A 17,596-nucleotide genomic window follows, 5' to 3' on the forward strand; every position below is an offset into this window, starting at 1 on the left:
TTCCAGTATGCTGTTCTAATACAGTGTTTCTCAGCGTTGGGCCCGGGGACCACCAGGGGTCCTTGAGGGCGTTCCAGGGGGGTCCCCAGAAAAGCGATGAATTCTTAAACTTCAATATTATTTTTTATTGAAAAGAAGTTAACACAATTAGAGAATGTAGAAGAATCACAGTTTTTATCATAGTTTCTCTGTGATCTCTCTACCTACAATACAGATGAAATTCTGGACAAAATCACATCTAACAATAAAAAATATTCTCAGATTTGGGTCTGAGAGACAAAATCTCATCAAATGGAGGTCTGTGGCTTATAATGTGGACTAAATTATGGGTCTTTGATATGAAAAAGGTTGAGAATCACTGTTCTAATATCAAAAGCAATTACTCTCCTTCATAATATGTCGCTCTGATCCCTATAGTCAGTGACCTCCAAGAACAGCTGCTGGACCCCAGGATCCCATCTTCCCAGCCGGAGGAGACTTTTAAACGGTGAATCTCGACAGTTTTCCCCCTTTTAATAGCGCTCTTTCTAATCATATCTAATCAACAGTCTCCCTTCACAAAGTGCACCATAGGTTCATGTGCCACTGTGACAGTCTGTGCCCACTCTCTGCTAATAATAACCCTCATCTGTGTCACTGGATGCAGAGAGGGGCTCAGGGCCCGGAGAGGCTGGATACAGGCTGGATGCAGAGGGGCTCAGGGCCCGAAGAGGCTGGATGCAGAGGGGCTCAGGGCCCGGAGACGCTGGATACAGGCTGGATGCAGAGAGGGGCTCAGGGCCCGGAGAGGCTGGATACAGGCTGGATGCAGAGAGGGGCTCAGGGCCCGGAGAGGCTGGATACAGGCTGGATGCAGAGGGGCTCAGGGCCCGGAGACGCTGGATACAGGCTGGATGCAGAAGGGCTCAGGGCCCGGAGAGGCTGGATACAGGCTGGATGCAGAGGGGCTCAGGGCCCGGAGAGGCTGGATACAGGCTGGATGCAGAGGGGCTCAGGGCCCGGAGACGCTGGATACAGGCTGGATGCAGAGAGGGGCTCAGGGCCCGGAGACGCTGGATACAGGCTGGATGCAGAGAGGGGCTCAGGGCCCGGAGAGGCTGGATACAGACTGGATGCAGAGAGGGCCTCTAGGCCCGGAGATGCTGGATACAGGCTGGATGCACAGGGGCTCAGGGTCCGGAGAGGCTGGATACAGGCTGGATGCAGAGAGGGGCTCAGGACCCGGAGAGGCTGGATACAGGCTGGATGCAGAGAGGGGCTCAGGACCCGGAGAGGCTGGATACAGGCTGGATGCAGAGGGGCTCAGGGCCCGGAGAGGCTGGATACAGGCTGGATGCAGAGGGGCTCAGGGCCCGGAGACGCTGGATACAGGCTGGATGCAGAGGGGCTCAGGGCCCGGAGAGGCTGGATACAGGCTGATGCAGAGGGGCTCTGGGCCTGGAGAGGCTGGATACAGGCTGGATGCAGAGGGGCTCAGGGCCTGGAGAGGCTGGATACAGGCTGGATGCAGAGAGGGGCTCAGGGCCTGGAGAGGCTGGATACAGGCTGGATGCAGAGGGGCTCAGGGCCTGGAGAGGCTGGATACAGGCTGGATGCAGAGGGGCTCAGGGCCTGGAGAGGCTGGATACAGGCTGGATGCAGAGAGGGGCTCTAGGCCCGGAGACGCTGGATACAGGCTGGATGCAGAGGGGCTCAGGGCCCGGAGACGCTGGATACAGGCTGGATGCAGAGGGGCTCAGGGCCCGGAGAGGCTGGATACAGGTGAGGCCGTGTGTTTACGCCTCGATGCAAACTTCCTCTCCATTAATTGCTGTCAGGCGTGGGCTCTGTTTATACTAAAAGGTCCAGAGATCAGCAGATATGCTGAGTCCCATCAGCTCCTTCCGGCCACGCCGCTGCTCTGCAACCAATAACATCAACCACATGAAAGCAGGCCGCACATTTTCTGCCACTGATAACATCTGTGTGTTCACATGCCATCATAAGAAATACTGTTGTTTTTTAAATCATTCTTTAGTGGTGTTTATCGTTTATAGGGAGGGGGGGGGGGGGGGGTCAGAGCCTTGCAATACATCACATGGGTTTTAATGTCTGCGTGGCAAAGCAGAGTAATCCGCACTTACCGGTAACTAAACATTGGTTGCATGCTATCTCTGCCCAGCTGCGGATGGAGTGATGAGATCCATACCTGTCCTCTCCCAGAGAGCGAGGCTATCTCTCCTCTTTGAACCTGCGACGCAAGGGATTAGCGCCGGGGTTTGCGGAGACACACAGCAGACAGGAAGCTGTTAATGACAAGGACCAACACTGCGGCCTGACCTCTTGACCCCTGCACCCTGACCTCTCCTGCAATCTGGCATGAGCCCTTGTCCACATGAAAGCCGCCCTGTTGACTCACCGGGGCTAATCTGGAGTTCCGGTGCCCCCCGACCACTGTGAGGAGAGACAGTCGACGTCTCGGCCTCTCGTCTTGTTGTGGTGGCAGACTCGTTTGACCCAGTGGAAAAAAGTGGGAACATGTAATTTTTCCTTCGGAATCGGCGCCCCTTAGGAACCTACTGCATGCTGTGCTCTCCTCTCATTTTGATCTATATATGGTGAGAGAGGGAATCAGATGTTAAGATGTTCTACTGCTAAAATCTCTCATATCATCTTCCTGGTTCAGCTTCCATCAGTCATCCAGGTTGACGTTAGTGCACATATTCATCCCTGTTGTCCCCAATATGTATTGTATGATTGCAGTGGAGATTAGCCAGTGGCTGATGGCTACACATGTCTGTTGATGCAGTGGAGACTAGCCAGTGGCTGAGGGCTAACACATGTCTGTTGATGCAGTGGAGACTAGGCAGTGGCTGAAGGCTCCACATGTCTGTTGATGCAGTGGAGACTAGCCAGTGGCTGAGGGCTTCACATGTCTGTCGATGCAGTGGAGACTAGCCAGTGGCTGAGGGCTAACACATGTCTGTTGATGCAGTGGAGACTAGCCAGTGGCTGAGGGCTAACACATGTCTGTTGATGCAGTGGAGACTAGCCAGTGGCTGAGGGCTCCACATGTCTGTCGATGCAGTGGAGACTAGCCAGTGGCTGAGGGCTAACACATGTCTGTTGATGCAGTGGAGACTAGCCAGTGGCTGAGGGCTCCACATGTCTGTCAATGCAGTGGAGACTAGCCAGTGGCTGAGGGTTCCACATGTCTGTCGATGCAGTGGAGACTAGCCAGTGGCTGAGGGTTCCACATGTCTGTCGATGCAGTGGAGACTAGGCAGTGGCTGAAGGCTCCACATGTCTGTCAATGCAGTGGAGACTAGCGAGTGGCTGAGGGCTCCACATGTCTGTTGATGAAGTCTTTTAATAAGCCTAACAAAGGGCAGCCTCACACTGTGCCACCTGCCACCAGCTAAAGAGATTTGGGTCATTACTGGCTCCTTTCTAAATATCATCAAACATCGCCCCCTTTCCCGACTTAAAGCACATGACCTTCAGGTTCACAGCTTGTCTAAGCCTGACTGGCAGACGCTCCGAGGGCCCATGCTGCCCTATTTTTATATCCCTGCTTTTGATGGGACCTAAAAATAGCGCGCTCCGGTGACCTCCTCGGCCCTGTCGGCTCGCACCAGCTCGTTTGGGGTACGAGCCCCCCCCCCCCCCCCCCCCCATGCCACCTCCCCCCCACCACACCACCTCCCTCCCCACGCCACCTTTGACGTCACCTTGGCCAAACGGCCTCTTTATTTTTAGATACCGTTTCCCCTGAAACTAATTGAATGGCCTTCTTTCATTGAGTTTGTGCGGTGTTATGTAAGGGGATTACTCTGTTGTTATTGCCTTTGCCCTGACCGCGTCGGCCACCATACAGAGGAGGGAGGGGTGGAGGTGGAGAGTAGAGACCATACAGGGGAAGGAGGGGTGGAGGTGGAGAGTAGAGACCATACAGGGGAAGGAAGGGTGGAGGTGGAGAGTAGAGACCATACAGGGGAAGGAGGGGTGGAGGTGGAGAGTAGAGACGATACAGGGGAAGGAAGGGTGGAGGTGGAGAGTAGAGACCATACAGAGGAAGGAGGGGTGGAGGTGGAGAGTAGAGACCATGCAGGGGAAGGAGGGGTGGAGGTGGAGAGTAGAGACCATACAGAGGAAGGAGGGGTGGAGGTGGAGAGTAGAGACCATGCAGGGGAAGGAGGGGTGGAGGTGGAGAGTAGAGACGATACAGAGGAAGGAGGGGTGGAGGTGGAGAGTAGAGACCATGCCGGGGAAGGAAGGGTGGAGGTGGAGAGTAGAGACCATACAGGTGGAGGTGGAGGGTAGAGACCATACAGAGGAAGGTGGAGGTGGAGAGTAGAGACCATACAGGAGAAGGAGGGGTGGAGGTGGAGAATAGAGGGGACTTGGGGTGGAGGAGGAGGGTGGCGTCGGTAAGGTAGTAGAGCAGCGCTCCAGAAATAACCTGGCCCCGGGCCTAATTGTACATCCCTCTCGCGCCGCTTTCCCTCCTCAGCTGCATGCCAAGGTCTCTGACCCGATCATCCACCTCACTGGTTCCGGAAGAGTCCTTTCCGCCCCCTGTGGCTACCAAAGGACCGGCTGATACACAGAGCACAGCAGCAGCCCATCTCCAGCCTCAGACTAACAGCCAAGCGCCACAACCAGTTAGGAGTGATCCCAGCAGAGAAACTGCCAGGTATGTTCTAATCATGCCCGGCGTGGGCCCCGTGGCTCCTTAACGAAGCTTAGCCCGCGGACCCGGGGCCCCTCAGAGAGGCCCCGGGCCTCCAGGAACCCCCGCATGTCACAGCAGTATATACAGTCGGCAGAGACACCGCCTCTCTATTTACATTCTCTGCACACACGCTAGCCTGCCCCGAAACAAACACACACATGCCGCCGTGCCTGCCTGCGTGCGTTTCTGTTATACAGCGTGCTGTAAATGTTTGCGAGTAGCCCATGTGTTTGTGAGTTTTCATGGCGTCGCGCGTGAGTTGCGTGTGAAGCGCAGGGGAGCGAGGAGCGTCCATGAGGAATGCATTGGCTCTGTGTCGCCTGCAGCATTCCTGCATGGTTTAGACAGCTCCGTGCCCATGAGGGGGCCATGCGGGCCTCTTGTCTCCTGTGCACTAATGCATCACAGCCGTAGTAAGAGCCAGCACAACATATACACACAAACATCCAGACTCCAGAGCCAGCACAACATATACACACAAACATCCAAGAGCCAGCACAACATATACACACAAACATCCAGACTCCAGAGCCAGCACAGCATATACACACAAACATCCAAGAGCCAGCACAACATATACACACAAACATCCAGACTCCAGAGCCAGCACAACATATACACACAAACATCCAAGAGCCAGCACAACATATACACACAAACATCCAGACTCCAGAGCCAGCACAACATATACACACAAACATCCAGACTCCAGAGCCAGCACAACATATACACACAAACATCCAAGAGCCAGCACAACATATACACACAAACATCCAGACTCCAGAGCCAGCACAACATATACACACAAACATCCAAGAGCCAGCACAACATATACACACAAACATCCAGACTCCAGAGCCAGCACAACATATACACACAAACATCCAGACTCCAGAGCCAGCACAACATATACACACAAACATCCAAGAGCCAGCACAACATATACACACAAACATCCAGACTCCAGAGCCAGCACAACATATACACACAAACATCCAAGAGCCAGCACAACATATACACACAAACATCCAAGAGCCAGCACAACATACACACACAAACATCCAAGAGCCAGCACAACATATACACACAAACATCCAGACTCCAGAGCCAGCACAACATATACACACAAACATCCAGAGCCAGCACAACATATACACACAAACATCCAGACTCCAGAGCCAGCACAACATATACACACAAACATCCATAGCCAGCACAACATATACACACAAACATCCATAGCCAGCACAACATACACACAAACATCCATAGCCAGCACAACATACACACAAACATCCAGAGCCAGCACAACATATACACACAAACATCCAAGAGCCACCACAACATATGATGATCTGATCTGATCCATTATTAAGATCTGATAATAATGTGTGTGTGTGTGTGTGTGTGTGTGTGTGTGTGTGTGTGTGTGTGCGTGCGCGCGCGTGCGTGCGTATTAACGACAGAAATAAGAAATAGTCTAGAGCGGGAGAATGTAACGTCACAAGTAATGAGATAACGAGTGCTTCTCCTTGAAAAAGAAGTCAGGTAGTGAGAAGCTTGACTGTTGCCATAGCAATGAGCTTGACTGAGTCATCCAGTCATGACAATGCCATTCCCAGTGTGCGCTCGTATACCGGATAACGTTACACAGACACTTGACAACGTTGAACATGTTATTTATTTATTTCATTTTTTCAGAAAAAGGTAATTTCACAAAAAAACGTTCCTGCTCTCAGTGGGGTTATAAACTCCATCCATTTAGCCCAAATTTGGAGGAATTTGTCTTTTTGGATCCTCACAGAATAAGTTAACTTTTCCATCTTAAATATTTCCAAACCAATCTTCCAAAGTAGGTGGTATTGGCTTTAGCCAGTTTCTAGTTATTGATTGTTTTGCTAGCTGCCAAGAGAGCCTGCAGCAACTTTATATCACTCCTCTGTTCCAAAAATAAAACGTGGCCCAAATAAAGGGTTTCTAAGTCCAGGGGTATCTGAGTCTTGAATATCGTGCTCAATGTTTTATGAATGGCACCCCAGTGTCCAAATGTGAAAAGAGTTATCACTTTTCGATTGAAAAATGTCACGTGAAAGAAAAAGGTGAACTACTGAATGCCATAATCTGCTCATCAAGGATTTCTGACGACTAGACTAAAACATCAAACTTTGTTCACCATTTGAAGTGACTTGACTTGGGACTTGACTTGCCTTAACTAGGAGTCAACTTGACTTAACTTAACCTGGGGCTTGACTTGACTTGCCCAAGAAAAATTTACTTGCGACTTGGACCAAATGACTTGGGACTTACTTGAGACTTGGACCAAAGTGAATTGGTCCCATGTCTGGCAGAGACCTCCGCCAAGGCCAATAGTCCAGTCTGCTATGATATGCACATTTTGGATCGGATCCGCTCCAAAATGTGCTGGATTCTTCTTTGGCCCGTGCTACAGCTCAGTACAGTAGTTTTTCTGTGATCCGGCTAACAAACAGACAAACGGCGCTGAAAACATAACCTCCTTGTCGGAGGCAATAAGTGTCCAGCCTGCTCTACCAGCAGGTGACACCTGTTGAATTTCACTGTTACTATAAAAGTGAAACTATGCACAACAGCAGGTTTTTTCTTCTTATTTTCAGTATCTTTTTTGTAAGATTTCATAGCATCACCTTCAAGTTGTAACCAGATCCACAAAGTACAGTTCAGTCAGTAATAAAGCGGATTAAAGGCTTATAGTCTTACTCATGAGAATGATGTATACGATACAGTAAATGTTTTTATGCGCACATTGACGGTAAAAGTGAAGGTTTTATACGGCATATAAGCCTTTTCAACTTTGATGTGGTTCGTACACTTGAGATGTTGCCCGCTGGGATACTGTTACAGCCATCTCAGGAAGGGAAATAATTGTTCTGGGTGTATTCTGATCACTTGTATCGTCATTGATGGGACGTCCCGTACAGTTTGGGCCCCAGAAGAAAGGAGCTATGAGATGACAGAATATTGGAGGGCCGAGGGGAGCTGTGTCATGTTCAGCTGTAACAGAGGAAAAGGAGAGTAGTGAGCGGGGAATTAAGGAGTGAAATCTGACATAATCCTAACAGACCCTCACTGGGACACTCAAGACGCATGATGCAGACGACTCCACCCTGGAGCAACATCACCCTCTATCACAACTAGAATGACCAAAGAGCCTTAATGTTAATCTAATTTTACAACATTCTGGATATGGAGGACACTGCCATTTTTTCCCAGCGGCAGGCCCCAAGTTAACCTGACGCTGCCAGATGGTTTGCTTTCACATAACCATCTGGGAACGAGTCGATCGGGGAAACGGTTTCAAAGGGCAGGCACTTTCAAAAAATATCTGGCAACAGGTGATTGGATGAACCATGTGTCTATCACGTCTATCGCGGGCTTGCTTCTCGCTGTCGTCACACCTAAATCCCACCCGCAGCTGCCTCTGGATGCTGATTGGTGCAGCGTGGTGAGACGGATTTGTGGTGTGATCGTGATCTCTCACGAATCCAGCTGCCTTGCAAGGTTAGGCCAAAGTAGGTAGGACAGATATCAAGTAGGTAGGACAGATATCAAGTAGGTAGGACAGATATCAAGTAGGTAGGACAGGTATCAAGTAGGTAGGACAGGTATCAAGTAGGTAGGACAGATATCAAGTAGGTAGGACAGATATCAAGTAGGTAGGACAGATATCAAGTAGGTAGGACAGGTATCAAGTAGGTAGGACAGGTATCAAGTAGGTAGGACAGATATTTCCAGAACTCAGAATAAGTGGACAGCCTTTGCTTGCTTGTATTTTAGCATGATGTTGTGATTGTTTAAATTGAGAAGAACAGCAAGAACAGCATCATGACTGGTGATGCCAGCTGTCAGGTGAATGCTCCACCACCGTCATCGACACAACTCAGGCCCGGTTCTACGGGGGTGCAAAAGCATGCATTGCACCCTTATTTTAATTGTCTGCATGCTCAGTTGAAAAGTTAAAAATAATAATAATAATAATAAATGCTACAGCTGCACACTTACTGTTTAAACTTGAATTATAGTTGTTGTTTTTCTTTGTTCTTTGATGTGATTTTATGGCTTTTTGGCACCTATATGTAACCTTTTAAGGTTGAGATAATTGTATTATCATTATATGGTCCAAATATTTCAGTAAAGCACTTGAAACACTTGAAATAGTCTTGCTTGGGTGGTATCATTCTACTTGAAATGATGGTCAAATGCATTATTTTTAGTAAAATAACATGTCAAATTTTTCGGGCGGCCGGCCACCTGAGTGGGCCCGGCCTTTGGCCGGGCATCTGCACCCCTTCCTATCTAGGATGCACCTCTAGTCATCTTGTTCTGGAACCGGCCCTGACACAACTCAGTCATATTGTAGATCGAGCAAAGTCGAATTTCATTGATCTCCTTGTAATAAAAAAAAAAGACAGGCTGAAGAAAGGTCATGCTAGTTACTGGTGCTTCTATAACATCAGGATTGATAATGATGTCTACAATCAGGCAGATATCTGCAGCAATGATCAGGGCTTTATCTCAGTGTGCAACACACTGTCCAAGAGCAGCCAGCGGGCTGGAGACGGATCAGTCTCTGTCTCCTGGGAAAAGCTTCTCGCTCCGGAGCTTCTCCAAAGCGTCTGGACTGGCTGTCGACACTCCCCGCCTTTAATGTATGATCAAGAAAAGCTTTAACTCATTACTCTCTTCGACGCCCCTCCCCATTCTTGTCCTAACTGCTTTCATATGTTTAATAATACTGCCTTCAGATGTAATTTGTTCCACTAAGATGCATAAGGAGAAAAGTTGTACAGTAGTGCACTACTTCACCATTACAGAGACCTTCCAACAGCTCATATTGTGGAAAGGAAGAAAAAAAAACATCTGTGTGAAATCCAAGAGAATAAATGTTTTATTACATTTGAGAGAAATGACAATTGGGAAAGGACCTTTTCAGTTCTATGATCAACTTCAAAAGAAAAACATACATACACTTTATATGTGGCATGGATAGCCTAGCCCTAGATGAGTGTGCGTCGTCATGTAACAGTATGCCATTTATACAACTTTTCAAAACTAGAAGGTCAGACAAGCTTCTTTCTGCTAAGGTTTTTGGTGACGAAACGCATCCAAAATATTGCATTTAATGATTCTCCTGACATCATTAAACCAGTGGTCCGGGGACCCCCAGAGGTCCTTGAGGGGGTCCTCAGCAAAAGGGGAACAATTTATTTTCACTATAATTCCATCCAAACGTAACAATGACAGAATGTATGACTATTTTGGTCATGGGTTTCATACATTTTCAACATCTAAAAGCAAAAATATTATCAGATGGGGGACCCTGGGACAAAAATCTGATCAAATGGGGGTCCATGGTCTAATTTGTGTCAGTTTAGAGGTCCTTGAGGTGAAAAAGTTTGAGAACCACTGCATTAAACTACACATCATCACACAACCACACACGTCTTCCTGAAGGCCTGCTGCATGTGTTACTCCTGGGAAAAGACTCTCCAGTCTGGACCCTAGTGAAAAAGGTGCTGGGTCAAACTCCAGACTCTCCAGTCTGGACCCTAGTGAAAAAAGGTGCTGGGTCAAACTCCAGGTGGCGCGTCCTTGAGCACCTAGCGCAGCCCGGCCTCCGACTTCAGCCAAGTTGCTTCCAGCTGTATACGTGAGCGGCAGTTGTAAGCGTAGTGTGACTCACCCAAAAGGCCACACAAATAAACAGTGTGAGGTGTTGCACAGCTATGCTGACTAAGAGTGAAGACACGGCCCCAATGCGCCACTGGTGGAAAAGCATCACAGGCTCCCAGGTTAGAAAAGCCCACATCACCCCCTCCCTAGCAGGCCCAACTTCCCCTTCTGCTGTGATGAAAGGGAGAGAGAGCACCTCTGCTACTCGCCTCTTTTGTTTATTTACCTTCAGAATTACACCCTACTCCTCTTGGACCGTGTTCCAATGTGTTTTGTTATGTTTCCTTTCAAACAGAATCTCTATGCGTGTGGTCTCCGGCCCGGTGTTTGGCTAACACACGCACGCACATTCACTCACGCACGCACGCACACTCCCCATTCAACTTTCCCCCCTGTGCCAGAGGTCCCGGCTACTCCTCCCCCCACCTCTAACTAAACATCGCAGGACAGCAAAAGGGAACTTCAAAGTGGCCGGAGGGGGTACTCCTTTTTTTCCTGGCACTTGTCATCATCTAAGGGACTGGCTGCTCCCCTTATTACTCTAATTGCTTCCAACTGCTCCAGGAGGCTTTGATGAAGGGTGCCGGGAGAGCATGCTGGAAGCACCTGTTGTTGCACAGAGGAGCACAGGTGGGCCCTATCGGTGGTGGCGTGGAGCGGTGCGGACAATCCCGCCGCAATCTATTTGCCAAAACTAAACGGCTCAAATAAATATCATAGACTGTGAACGTTAATGCAATGCGATATTTAAATTAATATGCAAATAGAAACATACAGAGAAAGTATAAACAACAGGGGGGAAGTAAGTTGTCATGGGGCCGACTTGCAGCACTCTGGCTCCATCTTGTGGCACAGTTGCTGCTAGAAATCCAGCAGCTGCAAAGGAAAGAAGGGGAAAGGTGAAGAGATTAATGTAGTTATGCTGATTTGGGTAATGGAATTTTTGAGCCTATGTTCAAGTTCTTCTTTAATACTGTTCAGTATTATAGCAAACAAAAGACTCAATTGAGCCCATTGAGGATTTAGCAATAATTTAAATTAGTCCAGGGGGGTATTTCAGGAAAATGGTTTCAACGTGAGGTATTTATCGAAACCCAGGCTGAGATGAGCTTCTAACAACCGAATCTCATGTGCAGGTAGGAGATGTGTGAGGTGAATGCTGAGATATCCACCCACCCAACTGCAAATTATATTGAGAGTTGAGCCAGAGCCACATTCTGGTCTTGATTTGGTGCATGATAGCATTTTTGTGCAAGGATATGCTGATATATACACCTTATATTTACCATCTATGTTTAGTTTAGTCTTCATTAGATCATTGGTTCAGCTACCATCGTAGGCTACTATTCGTGATTTGTTTTTAAATTCAAGATGTGATTGGGATGTGAAGATGCATTAAACGGTTTTATTCTTGAAATAATAATGTCACTGACTCTTACAGTATGTATGGTAGCCGTTTGTGTTTGCTTTCAAGAAGCATGTTGTGTTCATTTCATTCATGCACTTGATTCATTTTAAATGACAATCCACATTGCCTCAGCGTGTGATCAAACCAAGAGAAAGCCCTAAAGGCAAGTTACTTTGATTGGCTGTCATACAGGCTACAGGTGAACCAACTAACCTGCAGTGATTGGCTGTCATACAGGGTAGAGGTGAACTAACCGGCAGTGATTGGCTGTCATACAGGGTACAGGTGAACTAGTGGTGTGGCCTTGGAAGATATGATGCTATAATTTGAAGCAGCCCAGCCTTGAGCTCACATCATACAACCAACAATTCTGAATTCAGGAGTTAAACAAGGAAAACAGCACTTCCTGAAATGCCACCCAGTTCTAAAGAACAATGAAAAATATCAGCATCTGACTAGAAATGTATCAGTTGTCTTTGTTCAAACAGACTCCTCAAGTGCACTTGAGGACAGTGGTTCTCAAACTTCTTTACATCAAGGATCCTGAAACTGACACAAATTAGACGACGGACCCCCATTTGATAAGATTTTGTCCCAGGGTCCCCCATCTGATAAGATTTATGCTTTTGGATGTTTTGAAACCCATGACCAAAATAATCATAATCAATAATCATGTCATTGTGTTACTTATAGTGAAAATAAATTATCCCCCCGGACCCCACTTTGAGAACCACTGCTCTGGCACGCTGTAATCCAGGATGAAGAACTCAGGAAGAGACACTGGAACAGTCTTTGCTTTTTTTGTGAGATAGTACTATAAATCATACATTAGAGTACTATAAATCATACATTAGACTTGACAAATAGGCCCTTTTCACAGCAACCGTTTTGAGGTGATAAAGCAGGAAGTAAAGCAGGTGTAACCAATAACATTTATGATGGCCCTGGCCATGGAATGGAACCCTCATTATGTGTTAATGGTAGTGGTTACACCTGCTTTACCACCTCAAAACAGTTGAAAAAACGGTGAAATGGGTCTATGAACTGCCTTATTTTGATTCTGAGACTTTTTGAGCTACCCACCAGCTGAGGGAGGATCTTTTCAAAGTGCTCAATGTCTATTTGGTCACAGTCCTCCGATTCAGCTTGTTTCAGTGATCGCATAGCAGCCTCTGAAAATTAAAGAGATAACAGATCAAGACTTGAATTAATAACTAGGCTTAATCCAAAGATAGCCTACTATATACTTTGTAGCCATGACACATCCTTACCTTTCACAAATACTTCCAGCATCTCTGCCATGAGCAGGGTAGCATCACCACTGACTGTAACATAGTTCAATTTGTTAATTCATTATAAATCATAACTCTCCAACATTGTTTTGTGTAAGTTATATCAAGCTGCTATTTTCACAACTCACGTTTCGTTTTATCCTGCTTGAAGAAACTTGTCAGGAGTTTGCTCACTGTCTCCTATAAATGAGGAGAATAATGCATGCAACCTCATTTACAATCACAATGACTTTAGCTATTTTCTTTATTCTATATTCTTTGGCTATATTTATTGTTGGTTGTAGAAACAAGCAATCATTTCTTACGTGTTAGCTTTCACAGTCCGAGAGTGCAGATTAATATAATTTAGACTTAGAGTCCCACTTGTCACCACTTCTCTTCCAGCCAGCGTGAGCGATGGCTGGCTACCGCTGCGAGACTACTTCTTGCAAGTATCACTACTAGTCGACTGTCTGTGACTGAGTGACAGCATCTTTTTAACCTGACATGTCGAATTAAGGAAGAACGGTTGCCGATGAACTAGCTACCGATTACCCAGGTCGATTAAATTGACAGATTTTTGCCCACAAGCAAGACCACACTAAATTCCCATATTTTTGCATGCAGTTTGGCCTGCGGTTCTTCACGGCAGGCAACGGCAAGGTTGTTGCCTGACAGAGTGATTAGGCAACTAAGCTACTAGAGCAAGATGGCTCTAAGAAGAACATTTGCCTCCTCTAGGACTACAATTCCTATCAGTAAAAAGCTTTCGGTCCTACCTTCTTAAATTTAACTTCAGGCACAGGCTCCATCTCCGCCATGTTTCTACTAAACGGGAAAGCTCGCGCTCTGTGCAACGATTGGCCATCGATCTGTTACGTCAGTCGTTGACGCGACTCGGAAAGACGGGGAAAGCAGAGCAGAGAGAGTTGATGCTAGAATGGAGTGGGCGGAGGTACCTAAACCCGCCTTTGACTCGCCCTCAACCAATCATCACTCCTCGTGCGTAAACCCAACCAATCATCACCCTTCATGTCCTGCCGGCCGCTCCGTTCTAGCACCGACAAAAGCGAGAATAGAGCGAGAAGGGTCCAGTTCATTGTCCAGCTCCAGCTGGAGCCAGTACAGAGCACGCCCATAGGCGAGAAATGGAAAATAATAAACATAAACAGGGGGTATAACTCTGGGTATAAATAATACATTTGTTAGTCCACACATTCCAATATCACCACCAGCCGTCACTGATGTGCTGATGAGCATGAGACTATTGTATAAACTTTATTCCTGACTCAGGTCCATATAAAATACATACAACTATAGCCTACATGGGGACAAGAACTTACAGAATGTCCTCAGGTGCATAATGGTATGGTTTCGTTATGTCACACAACAGCCTACTACAATAATAGCATTCCTGTCACCACTCATCACTAGGCTATGTGATCCAGTTTCGGGCCTGTCAGCATTTTGAGACCCTGAAGCATGTTATTTTTTTTATGGTTATGTAGGCCTATTTGTCCAACAACAGAAGCAGAAATCGTCTACAACACTGTCACTGAAACACAAAATGAGTGATTAAAGAGCACCTCAGCTGAGGAAAAGAATACCGGGCATGTTAACATTAGGGTAATGTTAACATATTATGTTAACATATAACATGTGCCTATGTTAACATAGCCTCATCATTGATGAGACTACTTCAAAAACATGAAAGCAATAGACATAAATTAGGGGGGTGGGGATAGCCTACTGAACTTCTTGTTTATTTTGTCACTTATGTTTCCCGTTATGTAAAAACTACACTGAAACCTCTTCACCAGTATTCTTTACAAAACACAAACACTCAATTGTTTTCATTAGTTCACTGGTCAGGATAAATTGATATTTTTCACAGTTTACTTTATTCGTAGTGCAACTTGATTTCAGTGTACAATAAAAAAAATCAATAAAAATCACATCCATTTAAAATGCATATACCATGTAAAAGACAAATATGTTTGAAAAAGATGACACAAGACATAACTATTCATCCCTGAGGCTGTTTTTCATATGCTGGTCATGTGACCTGCTGCATCAAAATGATTCACATTGACATCAGACTCATTTTGGTGGAGCAAGTCACATGTTTGTTCAGGCCTTGCAGAACTCGTCATGTTTGGTATTCAGGAAAGCCTTTTTCATTCTTTCATTCTTCCTCCAGTTCATCGTCTAACCACTGAGCATCCTCCAGAATGTACCCCAGACCCAGGGAGCGTCTGGGCCGTCTGGGAAGAGCAGTGCTTATGGGGATTTCCTCATCCGAATCCTCCTCCACCTGAGGTTAGGGTTCAAGAGAGAAGAGAGAAGGCAGAGCGGTTGCACAGTTAGCACAAACAGAAAACGCACAATTTAAAACATGGTGTCAAATCTAGGAATGGGGATGATATCTGTCTCACGATATGATTCGATGCCTGATATAGGGTTCACAATTTGATACAACCATGTTACGAGGTAATAAATAAACGTTAATTGACAAAGTCTGACTGTGCAGAATTATGTTTATTTCTGAGCCACAAATCGTGCTAGCCATGGCATTGGCTCGCTTGGTAGAATGTAAACAATTTAAAAATGTAATTACAAAGTACAAATAATATAATTTGGATGAAGAGCTTGTGCAATTGTGATGGGCAAGCTAACTAACTTCCCACAATATGTATTCACATTTTTATATTGTGATATATTGAAATGTTATATATTGTCTTATCTAAAACTCAAACACTGTCAATTAACATAGGCTACTTACCATATTGGATTGATTTTTTTTCTTGATACCAGAAATAATTCATTTTTTTGAACAGGCACAATACCAACCCTGCTCTGTAACAGTGTACTAACCTTTGGACTAACAACTCTTTTTACATCCACTTCAGTGCCTCCAATATAGTGAGGTCCTGCCCAGTCTGCTCGGTCCGCCTCATCCGATGATGAAAACCTGACGTAGGCCAGTGCCTTGTCATCGACAGCCTTCTTAATCTGTTTGACAATGTCCAAAACAACAGTTATCAGCAATATATTTCTTTAAAAGTTGTCAAAATCCTACCCGACACCGAAAGGCATAAACACAGCCACGAATACCACAATAAAGATTTCCATTTTCTTTCAGTATTTACCTTGCATGCTGTGATGCTGCCCCATTCTCTGAAGTAAGCACCCAGGTATCCTGCATTTATGTAGGGGTTCAGCTGCTTAATAACCAGTCCATGGTCCTGGTCAATGAAAGAAACGATTAACTTCATGGCAAGTCTTAGGCTGTAATGCTTTCCAGTGATGCTCTTAGTTAATAATGGGGGATATAAGGGGAAATCACTTAGCCTACCAGCTCATAATATTTGCTCAAACCCTCCATGTATTTCGTAGGTAGATGAATGAGCACCCTCCTCCTGGGACCTGGCTGCGCTTCTGTGGTATCTGGAGGGAAGGTAAGTTAGATGATATTTCATATATATATATATATATAGGCGGGGTATATTCGGTGACTTTAAGCCAAAGTATCAAATGAAATAACCCAGTACCAAGGAGTATTGAAACTTCTCCAGTCAAACCATGCCTGGATTTAATCCTTTTTGTACACGGATCTAGAAAAAAAACAGCTATTTGTATGGTTTTACTTGCAGTCAATCACAGCAAGCAATCTTTGATTTAATGCGACGTGTGATTGGCCTTTTGACCATGACCACAGCAGCTACAACCCACACAGTCTATGGTGGTGAAGTCGAGCGCGGTGTATGTGACGGAGCTGACAGTTCAGCGTGCCGAATGAAGTGGACAACAACAAAAAGTATCAAATGAAGTACTCTAGTCTATTATCAGTATGAGGGTATTGTCATTTTTCAAATGATACCCAGCCCTAATATATATCGAAACTTCCAAATGAGTTTCACATTTTGTGTTAAACAAAGATTCACAAAAACAAGATTGGCAACGTCAATAATAATTGATGTTGCAAGTCTTTGTGCCGAGTCCCATAAAATGAAATGAAGAAACTAGTTTCTGCTGTACTTACCAGAGTCCATTATTGAGATGTCCCTCAACGCACTCTGCTGAGAACTAGAAGACTGACAACCTCAAAATACAGAGAAGTTTCACACCACACACTCTTTTGAGTCATAAGGAGGAGACTCACTCCCTACTATTAAAATAGTTTTGTCAATTTGTCTTCTCAAGAGAGGCCTCCTTGGAAAAGGCTAGAAATTCCAAGCAGGTTAAATGTGGTGTTGTTGCATAGTTTAACCTGATCAACTTGTTAAAGAGCCTGGGGGAAATGTTATGCTGTGATACTATGTGACATTGAGCACTGGCTGATAGGTACCACTTCAGGCTCGCTCTGCCTGGCTGAACTGGATTAGTGTGTTTTAGTAATCAGGTCACCGTGTGATAGCGTCACCTTGATGTCACATGATATGTGACAATGGTTCTAAACCAGGATGTGGCAGGCAGTTACATGGCACGCACCTG

General features: G+C 46.1%; 2 protein-coding genes across 3 annotated transcripts; both read right to left on the minus strand.

The window, feature by feature from the left end:
- Positions 1-9,633: 9,633 nt before the first annotated feature.
- On the minus strand, positions 9,634-13,937 carry cenpx (centromere protein X). The gene is made up of 5 exons (XM_083649500.1): positions 13,882-13,937; positions 13,252-13,303; positions 13,103-13,156; positions 12,915-13,003; positions 9,634-11,299 (listed from the first exon to the last, which is right to left on the minus strand). Exons 1-5 carry the CDS (start codon positions 13,921-13,923, stop codon positions 11,285-11,287), a joined length of 252 nt encoding a protein of 83 aa, XP_083505626.1. The 5' UTR covers positions 13,924-13,937; the 3' UTR covers positions 9,634-11,284.
- Positions 13,938-14,959: 1,022 nt separating this feature from the next.
- LOC310788632 (uncharacterized protein) lies at positions 14,960-17,395 on the minus strand. 2 transcript variants are annotated; one of them, XM_083650157.1, is made up of 6 exons: positions 17,145-17,395; positions 16,654-16,716; positions 16,458-16,549; positions 16,252-16,347; positions 15,977-16,114; positions 14,960-15,416 (listed from the first exon to the last, which is right to left on the minus strand). In XM_083650157.1, the coding sequence occupies exons 1-6, from the start codon at positions 17,152-17,154 to the stop codon at positions 15,288-15,290; spliced, it is 528 nt and encodes a 175-aa protein (XP_083506283.1). In that variant the 5' UTR covers positions 17,155-17,395; the 3' UTR covers positions 14,960-15,287. The 2 variants fall into 2 exon arrangements, with proteins under 2 accessions (XP_083506283.1, XP_083506284.1); XM_083650158.1 differs by lacking the exon at positions 16,654-16,716 and having other exon boundaries at positions 17,145-17,393.
- Between the last annotated feature and the right edge of the window lie 201 nt (positions 17,396-17,596).

The sequence above is a fragment of the Poromitra crassiceps genome (genome assembly GCF_964638095.1).
Source record: "Poromitra crassiceps genome assembly, chromosome: 13".
Taxonomy (NCBI): domain Eukaryota; kingdom Metazoa; phylum Chordata; class Actinopteri; order Beryciformes; family Melamphaidae; genus Poromitra; species Poromitra crassiceps.

Excerpts from the sequence above, each read along its gene's own strand:
- cenpx (XM_083649500.1), bottom strand. The coding sequence starts at position 13,923 with ATGGCGGAGATGGAGCCTGTGCCTGAAGTTAAATTTAAGAAG. Across the intron at positions 13,304-13,881 it reads CTGAAGTTAAATTTAAGAAG|GAGACAGTGAGCAAACTCCT; the intron begins GTAGGACCGAAA and ends CCTCATTTATAG. Across the intron at positions 13,157-13,251 it reads CAAGCAGGATAAAACGAAAC|TCAGTGGTGATGCTACCCTG; the intron begins GTGAGTTGTGAA and ends ACTATGTTACAG.
- LOC310788632 (XM_083650157.1), bottom strand. Across the intron at positions 16,115-16,251 it reads GCAGCATCACAGCATGCAAG|ATTAAGAAGGCTGTCGATGA; the intron begins GTAAATACTGAA and ends ATTGTCAAACAG. Across the intron at positions 15,417-15,976 it reads AAAGAGTTGTTAGTCCAAAG|GTGGAGGAGGATTCGGATGA; the intron begins GTTAGTACACTG and ends CCCTAACCTCAG.